General features: G+C 50.1%; 5 protein-coding genes across 5 annotated transcripts; 3 read left to right on the forward strand and 2 right to left on the reverse strand.

Annotated features, from left to right (window-relative positions):
• Positions 1 to 979: 979 nt before the first annotated feature.
• On the forward strand, positions 980 to 3999 carry CPAR01_07050 (uncharacterized protein; the record flags this gene model as incomplete). Its single annotated transcript, XM_060491321.1, has 2 exons — positions 980 to 1257; positions 1326 to 3999. The coding sequence occupies 2 exons, from the start codon at positions 980 to 982 to the stop codon at positions 3997 to 3999; spliced, it is 2952 nt and encodes a 983-aa protein (XP_060350195.1).
• A 554-nt stretch (positions 4000 to 4553) lies between these two features.
• CPAR01_07051 (uncharacterized protein) lies at positions 4554 to 4988 on the reverse strand (the record flags this gene model as incomplete). The annotated part of the gene is made up of 1 exon (XM_060491322.1): positions 4554 to 4988. The coding sequence occupies one exon, from the start codon at positions 4986 to 4988 to the stop codon at positions 4554 to 4556; it is 435 nt and encodes a 144-aa protein (XP_060350196.1).
• Positions 4989 to 6429: 1441 nt separating this feature from the next.
• Positions 6430 to 7437, forward strand: CPAR01_07052 (fungal chitosanase; the record flags this gene model as incomplete). Its single annotated transcript, XM_060491323.1, has 3 exons — positions 6430 to 6685; positions 6761 to 7092; positions 7168 to 7437. The coding sequence occupies 3 exons, from the start codon at positions 6430 to 6432 to the stop codon at positions 7435 to 7437; spliced, it is 858 nt and encodes a 285-aa protein (XP_060350197.1).
• A 938-nt stretch (positions 7438 to 8375) lies between these two features.
• Positions 8376 to 9970, reverse strand: CPAR01_07053 (endo-beta-1,6-glucanase; the record flags this gene model as incomplete). The annotated part of the gene is made up of 6 exons (XM_060491324.1): positions 8376 to 8443; positions 8510 to 8939; positions 9005 to 9199; positions 9271 to 9322; positions 9383 to 9450; positions 9515 to 9970. The coding sequence occupies 6 exons, from the start codon at positions 9968 to 9970 to the stop codon at positions 8376 to 8378; spliced, it is 1269 nt and encodes a 422-aa protein (XP_060350198.1).
• A 4137-nt stretch (positions 9971 to 14107) lies between these two features.
• Positions 14108 to 15722, forward strand: CPAR01_07054 (uncharacterized protein; the record flags this gene model as incomplete). The annotated part of the gene is made up of 2 exons (XM_060491325.1): positions 14108 to 14985; positions 15050 to 15722. The coding sequence occupies 2 exons, from the start codon at positions 14108 to 14110 to the stop codon at positions 15720 to 15722; spliced, it is 1551 nt and encodes a 516-aa protein (XP_060350199.1).
• Between the last annotated feature and the right edge of the window lie 1739 nt (positions 15723 to 17461).

Genomic DNA, 17461 nt, shown 5'->3' on the forward strand with positions numbered 1-17461 from the left:
CACTCCATTCCGACTGCGTAAGATTTGACGGACTGGGAAAGGTCAACATTTGCAATTGACAGCAATCCTGGACTTTTGAAGCGGGGGATGGCCTGAGAGATTCGACTCGAAATTCTCATGTCCATACATAGAACTCGATGCGGATGGGATGAAGTGAATGTTGTGACATCGCGCCAGATGTGAGGTATTATTTTGTAGCTCAAGCGCCGCATGGGGTGTTCTAGACCGTTTTCAAACAGAAATGAGGATCTTCGTCTTGGACCCTTCTCTTGGTAGCTGGATGTCGAATGATTGGTGTTTTGGGTGGTGGAGTGATGTTCAGCCGGGATGATGCCAGGGAGGGCAGAGCAATCCTTGTGTCTCTCAATTTCAGCTTCGATCTTGGCCCACAACATACTCGACCCTCGGCAACGACGGCCGGTACTGGACAACGCACCGCGTTGTTATTAGACATTGGGAAAACATCTTCCCAAGAGGGAAAGTGTAGGATATGACACCAAGGGCTGAGAATAAGACGTCAAGCTGTAGTAGTCAAGATCATGCTGTTTTCATCACCAAAAGCGCGTCTAGACTCAGAGCATGCACGTTCTTGGTCCCTGGTATACGAGAGCGGGGCTTCCGTAGCGCTCGTATGATGTGTAGATATCTGTAAATTCCTATGCTCTAGCCGAGATGCTGTGAATAGGTTACTTGGCTACGGTGGCAGCTGAGTGTCGTTCTCCGCATGCGTTCCAGTTCAATCATGTTCGACTCTATGGCTTCACAAGACGGAATGCAATAGATAAGACATACTGAGTGAGTTCCATTTTGTATCAGCTGCGCGAGTGCATGATCGCTTTCTTGATATCCATATATAAACTACATGAAGTCTCGAGAAGATTGAGAATAACATCATCACTATCTTCTCCTCTTTTGTATCTTGTCATTCACTTGAATCCCTGCAACTTCAGCAAACACCTTCTTCACCTCTCTTTCTAAAATGCGTGCTTCAAGAAAAGGAGCGCTTGTCACTGCCCTAACTTCGGCCCTGGCCCTGGAGCCTGTGTCGGCTACCTCTAGCTGCCTTGCTCCCACCGGAGACCCTGTGACTGTTCAGGCCTACGTAATGGTCGAGCAGATTCCTGTTCATCTCAGCGCCGATATCTGTTCCAACACAACGTTGAGTGTTGCCGGCACTGTCCTGTCCATCACCAACGCCCCGACTTTCCTTGTGTCGGACTTTGTGGTCACCAGTACCATCACTCACACCTCTACTGTGTAAGCCCGTTTCTAACCTTCCCTTATGGCTACTTCCTCGGACCATACTAACGACCGCTTTGTCTCAGAAACTCTTTCTCTACATTCGATGGTCCCTGCGCTACACTTACTGCTCATGGTGGCCCTGATTCTGAGCCTACCACCATTGTCATCCCCCCTAAGGCCGGCGATGAGGTCGGAACAAAGGTTATCTGTACTCCCGTGGCCACGGACAATGCTGCCTTCTCCGGCCCCTACACGACTATTACTGCAGGTCAGTGGTCTGGCCAGGGCACGAAGACTCTGACTTTGGCGCCGGCTGGGGGTGATCCAACAGGCACCGTCATTGTCTTCGCTCCCGAAGCATCTGGACAGGTCGGGGCCCAGGGTGTCTTCACGGGGCCCTATACCACACTCACCGAGGCCTGGGCAGGAAGCACTGCGACGACTGTCACTCTCCCGCCCCGAGGTACCGATAAGACAGGCACCCAAATTGTTCTAAGCCCTACTGCGGCACCAGCTCTCTTCACCGGGCCTTACACGACGATCACTGGCACTTGGACGGGACTCCAGCCAACAACCCTGTCTTTAGCGCCTGAGGGAAGTGACCCAACTGGAACTGCTATTGTCTTCCTGCCGACATCCGCGGGCTTGAGCTCCTTCACTGGCCCTTACACCACAGTCACCGGAGCCTGGACTGGCGCAATTCCTACAACCGCCTACCTCCCACCTCAGGGAACTGATCAAGTCGGAACTGAAATTGTGTTGACGCCTACCTCCTCCCCAATCATCACCCCATTCACTGGACCATACACAACCATCTTTGGGCCCTGGACCGGAACAGTTCCGACCACTGCCATCCTCGCGCCTCAAGGGACTGACCAGGTCGGAACTCAAATCGTCTTGACACCCACTTCTGTGGCTGGTTCATTCACTGGGCCATACACGACTCTGACTGGCCCCTGGACCGGGACTATTCCTACCACGGTGACCCTAGCTCCGGCTGGAACAGACGCTACCGGAACTCAAATCGTTCTCGTTCCCACAACCGCCGCCACATCCTTCACTGGCCCTTACACAACTCTGACCGGACCATGGACTGGTACTATTCCAACTACAGTTACGCTTGCTCCGTCTGGAACCGATGCCACTGGAACTCAGCTCGTGCTTCTGCCTACCGCCGCTGAGGCTACCTTCACGGGCCCTTACACGACTATCAGCGGTCCTTGGACTGGCACTGTCGCCTCCACGCTGTCCATCGCTCCTACTGGCACCGCTACTGTTGGCACCGTCATCATCTTCACTCCGGCTGACCCTACGACTTCTGCAAGTGTCAGTTCCGGGGCTTCAAGCACAGCTCCGTCTCCATCGTCGGCTACCTCATCAGATCCAGCCACGAGCTCCAGTGAGACGTCCACTTCTGCGAGCTCGACCGCTGTGATAGAAACCACTACCTCTACGGACACAAGCAGTTTCTCGCAAACTCCTTCAAGCGCTGCTTCTAGCTCCCAAGAGTCAACTACCGCCTCCTCTTCGCCTTCTGAATCGTCAAGCTCAACCTCTACCGACCCTAGCAGTTCCACCTCGTCTTCAACTACCACATCGACTGAGCCTGCTACATCTTCATCTTCCTCAAGCACAAGTTCTGAGTCTTTAAGCGCAACTCCTTCTTCATCTAGCTCTTCAACCGAGTCGTCCTCGAGCGTGACTTCGTCCTCATCTAGCGCGTCAAGCTCATCGACCGAGTCTTCTTCAAGCTCATCCTCCTCGTCGTCGTCTAGCTCGTCCTCTGAGTCTTCATCTAGCACGCTGACAGGGACTCCAACAACCACAACCTCGCAGAGCTCCACAGTTTCCGCATGCGTCGTGACCGCAACGAGCACCTCAGAATACTGCAACGTTGCCCTGCCCGGAGCCTGTGCCTCACTCTCCACCACCAGCGGTCTCGCTCTCGTGCCGGTTGTGGCATCTTGCACTGTGGCCCTTGGTCCATACGCAGCAGGCAACGTTGCAACATGTCTTGCAACCAACGTGGGCCTCACTACTGCCGGCTCTGACATCGCAAGCTGCATTCTCACCGCTCTTGAGGGGCGTTGTATTTCAACCCTGCCGACAGCGTGTACTGATCTAGCGTCGTCCAACGGTCTGGCTCTTGTCGCAGATGTGGCCCAGTGCACTATTGCCCTTGGTCCCTTCGCCGCTGGTAGTGCTGCGACCTGTCTTGCAACGGGAACCATCACAGCATCTACTACGGGCACGAGCATTATTCAGTGTCTCGAAATTGCCTTTGGCCTCCAATCTGGCGTGGTCACAATCACCAACTCCGCCTACTGCCCGACTGCCACTGCAACCCCTACGCCTTTGGTCTGCGCCACGGTCCCTGAGCCTTGCCAGAGTCTCGCCTCTGTCAACGGCATTGCCCTTATTGCGGCAATTCCGGTGTGTACGGCAGCCCTTGGCGCTTACGGTGTTGGAAATGCGGCAACCTGTCTTGCTACTGATGTCATTGGCCCTCTGAGTGTTGGACAGGATATTGTGACCTGCCTGACGACTGCTCTCAGTACGCAGTGCATCTCGACTTTGCCGGAGCCTTGTCTCGCCCTGGCAGGTGATACTGCAGCGGAGCTGGTTGTCGACCTGCCGTTGTGCACAGCTGCCCTTGGTCCATTCGCTGTTGGAGCTGCCCTTACTTGCTTGTCCTCGACCGCTACCAACGGAGACTCGGTTGTGGCCTGCCTCAATACCGCTTTGTTCCAGACGTAAGTTTGAATCTGTGGTAAGTCGAATGATTAAGGATTGAGTATGGGGTTCCCAAGACTACATGTGGTGTAGTATCAGGCTAGGTGCTTGGAGTCAGGCTTGCAAAGAGACTGAGACTTCTTCATCAAGATAGTGAAAAGGGTTGCGAAACGAATGGATGTCAGGCGATTATGTTGTGGCCGCTTTTACTTCTTAGCACAGTTGTTTGTTGTACTTGACTACTTTATTCTAATGATATTCTCTTCCAACTTTCCATGGTCTACGAAGTACGGGAAAGATACATGTAGTTATCACTCGGTCTGAATCAGAAAAAGGGCTTCCCCGGCAGCCTGAGTACTACGAAAAATTCCCTCGGAGCTGGAAGCTTGCCTCTAGATTGATTTGAGTATGAATTTAGATGGAATCTGTCGTCATCAAGGCTCTTCATTCCGGAATTGGATATCTTGGATACAATCGCAGTAATCTAGTCTCTTATCATGACGATAGACTATTCGTCTCGCAACAGACCCGAGGTGCCAATTCCTTCCGCCAGACTGACAATGTTGAAGATGTGCTCATCAAATAGCGATGCTCCACTGAATGCCCTTGCGAAGAGTTCCATCATTGTCATGTCCTCCAAATGCTTGCCACGTGTCCAAGCACATATCGATAGACTGCTCGCTGCTGGTATTTTGGTCGGCTACAACAGCCTTTCGAGTGACACCTTTGTGCGTCATCGTGATTACTTTGCCGCAGAGCCTGTTGTTCTGCGCTTGACCGTACGGCTCGAAAATGCCGGACGGCATCGCGACTAGTGGGAGGCTGCGGTCGACCGAGTTGGCAAAGTAGGTACTGAGACCACAGGCGCCGTTTCTCCAGAAAATGTTGCGGCAGGCAGTTGCGTCCCCGAACATGAAGATAGAGCCTTTCGTGTGAGAGCCTGAGACTGCCTCGCCGGCGACGGCCTGAGACACACCCAGGACAAGAAGACTCGGGAGTAACGAAGAGAGCATCTTGCAAGAACTGTATACAGGCAGTCGACCGTGACTTTTGAATTCAATGTGTATGGCGAAGTCAAAGGTGCTATTGGTGTGGCTGAAAGGACTGATTTGGGAGAAAGCCTGATGGGAAAGAATCATGTAAACTGGGCGTAAGGCTTGATAATAAGTAATCTGTCCGTGATACTCGGCTGAAAACATGCCAAGCTTTCACTTCTGCTCTTCGATTCCAGAGCGATGAGTGATACTCTCTTGCACGTTCGGCCACTGTTGATAGAGAACTGGTGATCGTCCACTAACTCTCGATGAACCAAGGCTTAATTTCGGCGTGGCCTACTTCTCGTGTCCCACAACCACTTTGCGTCGCAATCCATAGGATCAAATGCCCGTAAGACCGCTTGCTAGCCATTCGGTATCCCACATGTACCTTCCACTTTTGTCCATGAGGCTGGGGTTACTGACTTTGTCATTCAAGGTTGGCTCCAAGTCTTTGCGAGTCAGTAGCTCAACTGCCATCTCAAACCATCGAATCTTTTGACAGTACCCACTCCCACAACGACTATGGTACTTGTTAGCTACGCCATTGTGCTTGCATGCATCAGCTAGTTGATACGCGTTTGTTGTGATTCGTGAATTGAAAACTGTTGAATGCATAGAAAGATCGGGTGTCAAACTTCCCGAAGCTACCACTTCCGCTACTACGGAAATTGAGGTCTTTCAGACTGTGTGGGATAGTTGACAATTGATGCAGTCCTGGCTGTCTTACATCCCTTCAATCGTTTTCAACCTGTCTTTTCAGGCTAGTGAAACAGACTAAGCAAGCACAATCGGCCCGCCCAAGAGCGATCCTTGGTTGTGGAACAAAGCTCGAGCAAGTCTCAATCTGGCTGCCTAGACATCCCGGCCGGGAATATGAACAAGATTTCCTCTTCCGTCCAAATTGAACGTTTAACACTTAACCACTTGAAAATTCATCATTCCGGATCGAAAGAGGACTCAGTGGGTCCTTTGCAAAGGACTGGTTACAACGAACAAGAAATGTTTCCTGCATCACTTGGTTCCCACATAATTATTTGAGATCACACGTTTCAATGTAAGACTCGGGCGCTCTTCGTCTCGTCGATTTCATGATCAAAATATTGATTCAAGCCTTAGACGGCGCATAGCTTTGATCAGTGGTCAACTAATTCAGCGTGGGAATAGACAATGGCGTTTGGGAATGCCGGAAGTCTTCTATTCTCATCATTCTATCAACGTGAAGGATTGCGATCTGCAGCCTGTTGTTCCAAGTGAACATTACCCTGGGTTAACTACAAACACGAGGTCTTTTAATAAAACATATTCCAAGCTAGGCTCACCATGGCGTGGTTTACACGACTCAGGGGCTCGGGAACTTGGATCAGAGTGTTTCTCGGCCGAAGCCCATTGCAGGAAACATTCTTATAAGAAACGAAACATGGTCGCTGTTCGATCAAACGATCTGTTCACCAGCTTCAAAGCTTTCTATTCGCTAAAGTCTCGCCAACCTTCTATTACCATCATGTTCCACAATTTCGCCTACGCGTGTGCCTTCGCCACGCTGCTAGCTGTACCTGCGACGGCAAGAGACGTTCCAGCTAACGTTAAGGCCTTTTACGACCAAGTTCGTGGCCGGCAGCAATGCTCCACCGTCCTCAAGACCGGCTTCCATAGCAAGGAGGGCGGCAAAGGAGGTGAGCCGACCGAGAAATGTCCCAAGAGAAAGCTTGCTCAGTGACCCTAACACGGACAAATTATCCGCATCACAGATTATGGATATTGTGGCGACTACTTGAGCAATTACAATGTCATCTACATCCAGGGTTCGGGAGGTCGCCTCGCGAACATGGACATTGATTGCGATGGTGCGCAGACTCATGGAGACGGCCGATGCGGTTCCTCCACCGACACGCAGTCGCAGACGTCTTTCAAGTCCGAAATCCAAGGTTACAAGGCCGGAATCAATGATCTGAACGCGTATGTTCATCCTTACGTTGTTTTCGGCAACGACGGATCTAAGCCCGGATGGCCTACCTTCGACCCAAAGAAGCATGGCATTGAGCCCCTCAGCGTCATGGCAGTTGTTTGCAACAACAAAGTTGTGAGTCCATCCTCTGTACCTTTCGTTGTTGATTTATCTTTCATTGGCGCAACGTCTAAACCTCGAAACCTGTAGATCTATGGTATCTGGGCCGACACCAACGGTGATGATGGCAGCCAAGCCATGGTCGGTGAAGCCTCGCTTTCTCTTGCTACGGCTTGTTTTGGAACTGGTATGAATGGCAATGCTGGACATGACGAGTCTGATGTACTCTACATTGCGTTCCCGGGCAAGGATGCCGTTCCTGGCGCTCATGGTGCTACCTGGGCCGCCAACACTTACGATGAATTTGAAGACAGCATCTCGGCACTCGGCAATCGCCTCCTCAAGAGAATCCGAGCTTGAGCCTCGAGTTGAACGCTGATGCAATCCTCCAGATAGCCATAGAGATGTTCTGCATGTAAATGCATCACTACAAGACGCAGAGGAGACTCCGTATAAGGTGATGGAAAGGGGTTATTTTTCGTGTAGATTAGCATTATTGGATGGTCTTTGCGGCCTCCTTAGGATCACACTCTCTCAAAAGAATTGATTTATCTCACATTTTTTGTTCGGGTAGCACGTAAACATAACATTTACTCACTACTGGAATTTGTCTGACTGCAATGACTTGCGTGCTTTTGCCATGATCCGCTTCAACGACATGATTTATATTAGTACTTTATGAATGCCAGTCGTGCTTAATAGCGGAAAATGTTCTCCCGCAAATATTCCCCAGTCAGCCTTGGCCGCCAAAAGATTTGACATTCACAGTCCTCACTTGAGCATCTGTGATTCCTATGCCAACGTTACTGAACGACATGATGCTGCTATTTTGGCATATGTCCCCTCGAAAGAACCTTGTTAGGTCGAATCTTGCAGCAGCACTAATCGGGGCACGAGAAGGGATGGACGATAGACAGGCGGTTGTGTGCCTTTCCTAAAGTACTCATCTGCTGTGCATGGAAATCACTATTGCTTCTCAGTGGAACATAAGTATGGTAGCTTGCTCCAGCAATTAATTGCAGCCCTGGACAGCAGGCATGCATATGATGATGAAGGATTGGTGCACGGCTTCAAAGTAATGTTATTAAGGGGCAGTCTCCAAGAAAAAGTACCGGTGCATCCACCTCCCAAAGTGCCAAAAGCCGTTTTCAGAATACAAAGAATTGAAGAAATAACGGGAAGGGTTTCCCAATGCAATCCAAAGCGAAGCGAATGTTAGATGATGTAGAATCCTGCATGTGGCAAAACGCTCATGCGCTGCTCGAATTTCCAAGCAATCTCTCATACGGAACCGTCTTCTATCCACAAACACCAGAAGTGGCAATAGTGTTCAAGTCCTTCGGAATGACACCGGCAGCAACGGCGGCTAAGAGAGTTAGTCAAATGTGGGAATCATAAAGCTCGAGAACATTTTGAGACGTATGTGACTTACCTTTGTAGGACCACCGGTAGTCATCGCCCAGCGCGGTCTTCCATGTCCAGAAAACCCAGCCTGCAGTCGATTTCTCGTAAGAGTAAACCTGAGCAGCAAACCACTTCTTGTAGAAGGCTTTCTGCTTGCTTGGGCTCCACCCATCCGTCGATTCAACGTTGTCTGGCACTGCGATACTCCACTCGCCAACGATGGTAGGCCCAGCGGCATCTGAGTTGCGGTTATCTTTGCAAGAAGTTGAGATATAGCTCTGATGCGAGACAGAAACGCTCGTCGACCACTTTAAATAACGGTGATCATCGAATGCGGTGAAATACGTGTCGCTCAAGAACTCGACCGGATTCCCGGAGCCCCAGTTTGTGTTCATCATCTGTATGTGGACGTAATTGTTGCGAGCCACGTTGAGGTCTTTCTCGACCTGGCGAATTCCCTGTCCCAGTATTATCAGCCCCTGCAACAATAACACCACTGTAGGCGAAGCGTAGCATGATGTACCGTGTAAGCGTCCTTGTAGAAGACGGACCGCATCGATTGCACCTTGCGATCCCAGGCGACGGGCTCATTTAGAACCTCAATCATACCGACGTTGCGGAACTCGTTGTGATCGTGGACAAGCTTTCTGAGGAACTTCAGGAATTTGACACCGCGATCATATTGGTAGTCGTTGTAGAAGCCCGGGGTAGTAGCGTACTATTGTCATATTCCGAATTAGAACGAATCTCTTCCTCGACGCTGGCAAATCAGTATTTGTGATATCCTACCTGGCCGGTGAACGGATTTTGCCGCTCTTGTGCACCTGGGGCGCCGTGGTGGCTGGATGACTGTCAGCTTAAGAACAACGATACCTAAAGATAACATAATGGTTGGACGTACCCCAAGATGATATAAAAACCACGGTCACTAGCCCAGCCGCAGAGCCGGATCAAGTAAGTCACAGCACCCTGTGCAAGTCAGACATTGTTTCTTCTGATCCCGCTCTGATAAGGATGGCGAAGGGGACCTTACCTTCGGGAAATGCTCCGACTTATCGACGAGAGACTCGTCAAGCCAATATCCTAGGGGGATGCGAATAGTGTTGATACCGTAACTCAACATCTCGTCCAGATCGGCCGCGGTGATCCAGGTGTCCCAATGTTTCTGGAAGGCAGCGTCAGATTTCGCCTGACCAAGCTTCGAAACGCAGTCGAATTCGGACTTGTAAGAACCACAGCCCATCTTGTTCCATTCGCCTGAGTCAATCCACGGCTCATAGACGAAGACTGAGCCTAAGTTGACTCCTCTAATCTTCCCAGAACTGTTCCACCAGCGTGGAGTGATACCACTCTTATTAGAGGATGTCCCATTTCCTTCAAACAGACTGTGCCCATCGGTGTCGACGAGCTTGGTGGAGCCATCATTTGGCAACCACGCATAGGTAGCCGGCAGTGCGCATGCAAGCACCAGAAGAGAAAAACAGACCATGATGGGATAGTTTGAATGCCAAGTGAGGGTAGAATGTGGTTGGAGATGAAGGACAGTAGAGCAAGGTGGTGCGGTTCACAAAGAAGAGCGGGTGGCGAATGCGATGTTTTAAGCTAACATCCCAAGATACTTAGAAACTTCCGCGAGGGGCAGCAGGGTAACCTTGACTCGTACACAGGAATGAAGAACTGCGCTCTTCCAACGCAGGATTGAATCCCAGCATCGGACGTCATGGTCTGAAAAGGCATCATAATCAACGCCCCTTTCAAATTTCTTTTCCGGAACTCCTCGTCGATCGTATTGCAACTTTAGTTGTAACAATACAACTAAAGTAAGATGCACATTCTCTCCACCTTGATGGAAACTCTCAGAGCGGCTCTGGACATCTTGACTATACCCCTGAAGGAACGGCAACCGAACACAATCATCCGAGGCCGCCATGCCACTTCAATTCCGTTTGAATCCTAATTTGCATTGATGGATAGCTGCCTCCTCTCATATATGTCTTTCATATGCTTCTGGTTTACTGTCGCGGTGACGCATCATTCTGAATGCGGCTTGTACCCCGGATCATCGCTGGATGTGGGATGAATGCCATCGCGCTATCTCGACTATTGGACCCTGAAGTTGAAACAAAGGTATGCACAGACAAAAGGAGGAGAAACACACAACATGCCGTTCCTTCGATGGCTTGAGATAGGTAGTTCAAAACAAAAGTCCCTGCTCCAAGTAAGCGCGGGCGGCTATCACAAACAACTGGTGATCAGACAGCATACTCCATTGAGACCAATAGCCGCAACTATCAAGTGGTTTTAGAATAGATTATCAAATAACATGGTCATATGCAGCGATGATCTATCGGGCCGAAAGAGGTGGTTCCTTACATGTGATGGTATTTAGGCACCGAGATTTCCAAAGGGGTGATGCCATTGTCGAAAGGGGGGGCGTTGGGAAGCAGTTGCTAATCTTGCGGAACTAATGATGATGAAAAGGGTATAGTAATCACCGCATACCGGCTGCCTAAGCAAGATGCATCGAACTATATTCCTGTCTTAGCCCGCACTCAAGTCTCCCAATACCTATTTAAGGTACTTCATTGCCCTTTAATGTAAACAATTTCGGGTAGATTGTTTTCCGAGGGAATGAATTGAATTAAGACGGTAATTGGGCCTATCGTAGGATGAGATATCAAAGATTCAAGTTCCGGGGCAACTTATCGTGTCCTGAGTCGTTCTCGGCACACAACTAATAACCCGGTACCCTAAGCATTCAACAGTTTATAATTCGGTCTTTAACGTAAATTTTGAGAGGGTGAACAACGTACTCTTGATGCCGCGCATTTGGGTGAGCCTAGGAAGATTCTTGAATGTTGATTCCATGTAATGTCCTGCTATGCTCATGGATAAGATACTGAGTAGACACATCAATGATGGAGCCCCCTTTCGGCATGATCCACCTTTTATAAACTTCCAGTTGTTGTTTTGACTTGCTTCGCTTTAACATTTAGGCATTACTCCATGTACACATCCTTTAATCTGTGTGGAGGTCCTGGATCCTGGGACCATCGGGTAGCAAGAGATCTTCTTTTATTCGACGCTTATCGAGCTTGATCCTGATACCATGAAATACTGTGGCTTGATTGTGCGACCTAGAGTCAGCTTTTAAATCCAATTGTATGTTGAAGAGATGCTTAAGACTTGCAAGAGAAAGATGTGTGTGCACCGGCGGCCAGCTAGGAGACCGCTTTCTGATCTAACTTCGGATGAAGCCTGTGGATCGATGATGCGATCAGTATTGAGACCCGAAAAGTAGTGGTAATTGATGCTTACTTTCTCCAAATCTAGAGTGTGCCCTCACACTATGCTAAGTCTTGCTACGGATTATATAATAATAGGCACTACGGGCGTGGTTCTGTGGCCCGCTTCTCCAACCGCGACGAGGCTTACTGCCCAGAGGTTCTGGCGTAAACTAGGCACGAGATTAGGGTTATTTATCCGCAGCGGCCTTAAACTGACCGCAGCTGACAAAACACCTGCGTATACCTAGTAGCAGCCATCGGAGAAGTGCGCCACTAGATCCGCCATTTCCGTTGCCTTCCCATGGTCATCTAGTGCCTATATCTGCCCAGGTAAATTCATTCTCTGGCATAGTTTTCATGTGCTGTCGCTGGCTACGCCCATACACTCGCTGGAAATAATTAATGAGTGAAGTTATTACATAAACACGTCAGTGACTTTGTTGCTAAGGCACTCATGATCCAAGGTAGACTGAGAAAACCGTTGGATGCAGAAAGAAAGCCATCAGGACGAAAGCATTGAGGGGACGTTATCCGTACATTGCGCTGCCATTGCCCGATTTCTCAAGTTTTTATGAGGCTCAAGAATCCTCGCCGTCTTGCACATACACACCGCCCATTCCCCGGGTCCGAAAATGGCCCTCATGACGCGTGGGCCTGGGCTGGATTTTAGCCTAGACTCACTAGGTTCATGCAGACGCCAAGTACCAAGGGCCATTGTACTTGCGCAATGCCTGTCTGCCGGCGCATTTCATAACCGTGGCGCTTCTTGGGGGTTGCATTCCGCCGCACTGGCTGGGTATTGAGGCGCTCTTGGTAGAAGCCAAGACTAATTGGCAGCCAAATACAATTGCTTGGTTGTTCTACCAAGGCTCTAAGGAACTCTTGTTTTTCATTTAAGGCTCATCGAGGCATACCCAACTTCAGGGACACTTGTTCAGGGACATCGCAGACCTATTCCTCTAGGAAAGTCTTCAATTTTGCCTTTTCGATTGAACGTATCGTCAATAATGGGGAGCACGCACCACCGACTGGCGGAGGAACAATACACCACGGACAAGTTCAAATATCCACTCCGGACGAATCTCGCCCGGCGGCCTAGCGAAACACCGCGGACGGCGTTGACTCGCGCCTTCGCTTTCGCGCTCCCCCCACTTTCATGGTCCGATAAATGCGGCGTTTCTCGGAGGTGGGTAGCGGAAGCAAGCAAGGTGATGGGCCCCAAAGAATTGCATCTAAGTAGGTAAAGTACGGTCTCGGTATGCATCCCGAGTCTATAACCCGTCGGGCTGGCTGACTGACACACCCTCTTTCAAAACTGAATCAAGCATTCTGCGCGATGGGTGTCCGAAAAGAGTGGCGATACCCTGCCGAAGTCCTGGATCTCTGTATGCTTGCATGATGCAAGAGGCTCTCGGGTCTTCGGCCCTTTCGCTCGCCTTGCCTTCGACCTCGACGTTTCATCCTTTATGATATCTCTGTGCAGCGACAAGAAATGGAAGGTGTTTCTGGGGGCGTGTTATCTTTGTGTTGATATGTCTGACGATGAGTGCATGCCAAGAGATGTCGCCAAGATCTCAAAAGCTGAGACCAAGGGACCAAACGACTCGGGACCACCCAGTTCCCACGTCAACTGAGTACCATATTCCATCTGAATGGAATCATCAGTGTTTGCGTTTCTGGGGTTTTGCGGAGATGAACAAAGCTTGGCAAAAACGTGTTAGCCAATGTATTGGCATTGTCAACGAGACTTGAGGTGATGAATATGCTTTGAAAATCGTAACCCGCGCATTCCATTCGCAACCACACGGAGAGCCCCCAAGGTCCAACAAGGCAGGAGCTCGGAGTGCTCCGACAACCCACTTCGCAATCTACAAACATACTGATGAATACCGTCGTTCCAAGTGGTTGAGATGCCTCAATAAGGAAGCCTTCACCTCGTTAGATATATCCGGGGGAAGTGGACTAGGGGTTGATGTAAACGGCTAGAGTGGACGAGTTGTCCAGGGTGTATCCTCCTTCTCCCCCCAAAGAACTGTCGACATGGCCCCACGTCTCCGCACCCTTCTCTCCTCTCCACGGGGGATACGGAAGGCATTGGATACCTCCGCACTCTCCCACACACGGCACCATCATGGAGTTATCTAAGCGCCTCGTGGGGCCATAGATATGTGTTGAGGCTAAAAGGCGACTCGTTTCTCCTTACTCTCATGGGAAAACACCGAGAGAAGAGGGACACCACGCGTCTTGTTTCCTTTCTTCTTCTTGTCCAACTATTGTTCATCCTATCCGTTCGTAACGGCGTGTGTGTGCGTATTATTTGCGGAAACGCTGCCGGAATCATGGGTTCCAAGAGGTACTTTGGCCTCACGGGCAATGCTCTCAACAATCTGAGAATTGCTCTCATCATCGCGCCCAGCTTCATTCTTTACGGGTACAACATTGGCGTCGTCGGTGGCCTGCTGACGGAAGAAGACTGGGTCAAAACGTTCCCCGAGATCGACACCGTCAACACAACCGGAGCCCAGAAATCGGCCAATTCGACACTCCAAGGCTTCATCGTCGCCACCTTCACTATTGGCGCAACTATCGGCTCACTATCTTGCTCCTGGACCGGCGATATCTACGGCCGCCGCAACATCATTTTTGTCTCCGCCATCATGACGCTTATTGGCGAAATTCTCATGGCAGCTGCTTTTGGCCTCCCTCAATTCGTCGTTGGCCGTGTTCTCACCGGTCTCGGCATCGGGCAGCTTAGCTCCATCGTCCCAGTCTGGCAGTCCGAGACGTCTGCTGCTGCTAACCGCGGCCGACAAGTGGTCATATCTGGCGTGTTCATGTGCGTGGGCTACATGCTCGAATCCTGGATCGATCTCGGCTTCTTCCAATTCCACTCTGGTCCCATTACTTGGCGCCCACCTCTGGCCATCGCCGTGTTCTTCTCCATCGTTTTAATGGCCGCAATTTACTTCTTCCCGGAATCACCCAGATGGCTCGTCATGAAAGGAAGGTCAGAGCAAGCTCGCGCCGTGATTTCCGTATTGAAATCGCTTCCGGCAGATTCTATGGAGGTTCAGGCTGAGCTTTCCGGAATCGAGTATTCCCTCGAAGAAACAAAGAGCACACAGGTCTCCTTGAAAGATGTCCTCAAGATGGGCGAAGACAAGCTTTTGTATCGCTTCTGCCTGTGCATGTCGCTTCAATTCTTCCAACAGATGGCGTATGTTGTCCCCCTTCCAATAGCTTCTCATTGATAACAAGATGACTAACTCCGTGTTCAACAGTGGTTCCAACCTCGTCAGCGTATATGCACCAATCCTTTTCCAACAAGGCCTCGGTCTCTCTAGCCAGTACTCTCGCATTCTCAGCGGCGGAACCCTGACATGGAAATTCTTCGCCTCTTTCATCGCTTTCTTCACGATCGACCGGTTCGGGCGACGCGCTGCATTCATCGTCAGTGGCGCAGGAATGTCTCTTTGTATGATCGCACTCGCTATCGCAACATCATTCGGGACCGACAACTACCCAGCTCAGATTGCGGCTGCTTTCTTCATCTTTTTGTACAACACGTGGATCCCAATTGGCCTCATGGGAGCGAATTACCTCTACTGCACAGAGGTTGCGCCACTGCGTCTGCGTATGGCTATGAGTTCCATTTCGACGGCGAACCACTGGCTGTTCAACTTCCTCGTCATCATGGTTACGCCGGTTGCTCTCAACACCATTGGATGGCGCTACTATATCGTCTACGCCGTGATTGCGGCCGCTATGCCGGTGACAGTGTACTTCTTCTTCCCTGAGACGACGGGACGGAATCTCGAGGAGATTGATCTCCTGTTCCGTGAGTCGCCTTCGTGGATGGCTACAGTGAAGTATGCCAAAACACGACCGATTGCCATGCCGCAGGAGTTCAACTCCGAAAAGGGCGAGAAGGCAGACCACTTGGAGGGAGCTTGAAGTTGCGTTAACTGTACATATGTATTGTTGTCATTAGATTGGCTGTTAGAAGGCTACACTTTCAGTGGTGTTAGCGAGTGTCATTCATGATCTCCCTCACGGATCCATATCAATGGCCTGGGGTACGTGGCAGAGCCAATAACAATACAAACTTTCCCCATTGTCTCCTTCACTTCTGGAACTGCGTCAAGAACTACGCTCCCAACCTTCATCCGCGTGTCGTTTCGGAGCACCTCCTCTATCCCGTAGACTAGTAGACAGCATTGGCAGATGTGCCTGTATTCTCTCTCATTCTGCATGTTTGATCCTTTTTGATAGACCCGTGCAAGCGAAAGAAGAATGCTCTGATCAACGGGGAAGTTATTATTATTCTGACAAGGACGAACACCTTTTACCATCCCGCAGCCGGTGGGATAGGGTGGTACTCTCTGGGCCAGAGTACGCCTGTGGATACTTTTGCAATTTTGGATCAATCGGTGACCAATAACCATACCGACGCTGGCAATGATATAATCTAATTTTCTCGTGGCAAATGGCGCAAACTACGAAATCATTCGGTAAAAGTTCTCTACACTTGCGAAGTCATGTCTTTTCTATAACAACGTTCATCTGCATTGCTTTGAACAACCTGCCAGATTTCATCGGTAATGGCTCAATCTACCAAGCTTGGATGTCACTTGATCCGTCAAAAATGCCCTAAAGACCAAGTGGCAATTGGCTTCTTTCAATTTTCAATTCGGTTAGGACGGAATTCCTACCGATTAGTAAAAAGCTGTTCTAAGAACCACATATGTGTCGGATATCTGGTCGCCGAACCCTAAGTATCCTCAATACGACTTCCTCTAAGTACGCAAGGACTCACTTCAGAACGAGGCAACATCAATTAAAATATGCAGATACTCCATTCATTCAAAGCGACAGCCTGCAAATATACTGATTTCCGCTGTATTTGGCGAGATGGCTTGTTTACGACAAGCTCTCGGATGACTCCAAGAAAGGTGACTTCTATGAGCCTCAAAATCGAGATCGAAAACTGAGAACTCCGATAAAGAGGACTCCAACACATTAAGAATGGTCTCTTGTGGATGGGCTAGACGAAGGCGCATCCTCAGAGTGCGGTTGGACTCATTTTGCAGGTGACATCATTTGCGACAAGGTGTTATTGACGGCTTGCCCAGTCATTTATCTCAGAGGGGACTATCGACGAGGGGTCATGCAGCCCAGATCTGAGATCACAGATGTCGCGTTGGGCCAAGATTCTTAGCAGTCCAGCCAAGACTCTTGGCTTGGCTTGGCCTCAACTTGGCTTCACTTGGCTGCACTCGGCTCCAGTGCATACGTCGATCCACCCTTCAAGGGCCTGAACCTAGATCCAACATCATATTCAAGATTGCCTGGATATTCAACTTCAAGCTTGGCCTTGTGACCGTCAGAGAAGCTCGAGAACGACGCGCTGGAGGTAACGAGAGGTCAGGATAGAGGTGAATCTGTCTTTGGGCATAACCTCGGCGCGAGATCGGGGCGGATGACCCCTAAAATGGCAAGGTGACGGGTCGTTAGTGGTATCCGCTTCATTTCCCATCCGGTTTTCGCTCCTGTCCTCTCAACTCTTTTGCTCATCCTAAAGTCGTGGAACGGCTAGTCTATCCTCTCATATTAATTTGTCATTCTTTCATGGCCAAAGGTCCTTTCTGGCGGAATATCCGTCATCGCCATCGGCGAAGACCGTCACCAGTCGC

This window comes from Colletotrichum paranaense, assembly GCF_030867605.1.
Source record: "Colletotrichum paranaense strain IMI 384185 chromosome Unknown Scaffold_5.1, whole genome shotgun sequence".
In the NCBI taxonomy this organism is placed as follows: domain Eukaryota; kingdom Fungi; phylum Ascomycota; class Sordariomycetes; order Glomerellales; family Glomerellaceae; genus Colletotrichum; species Colletotrichum paranaense.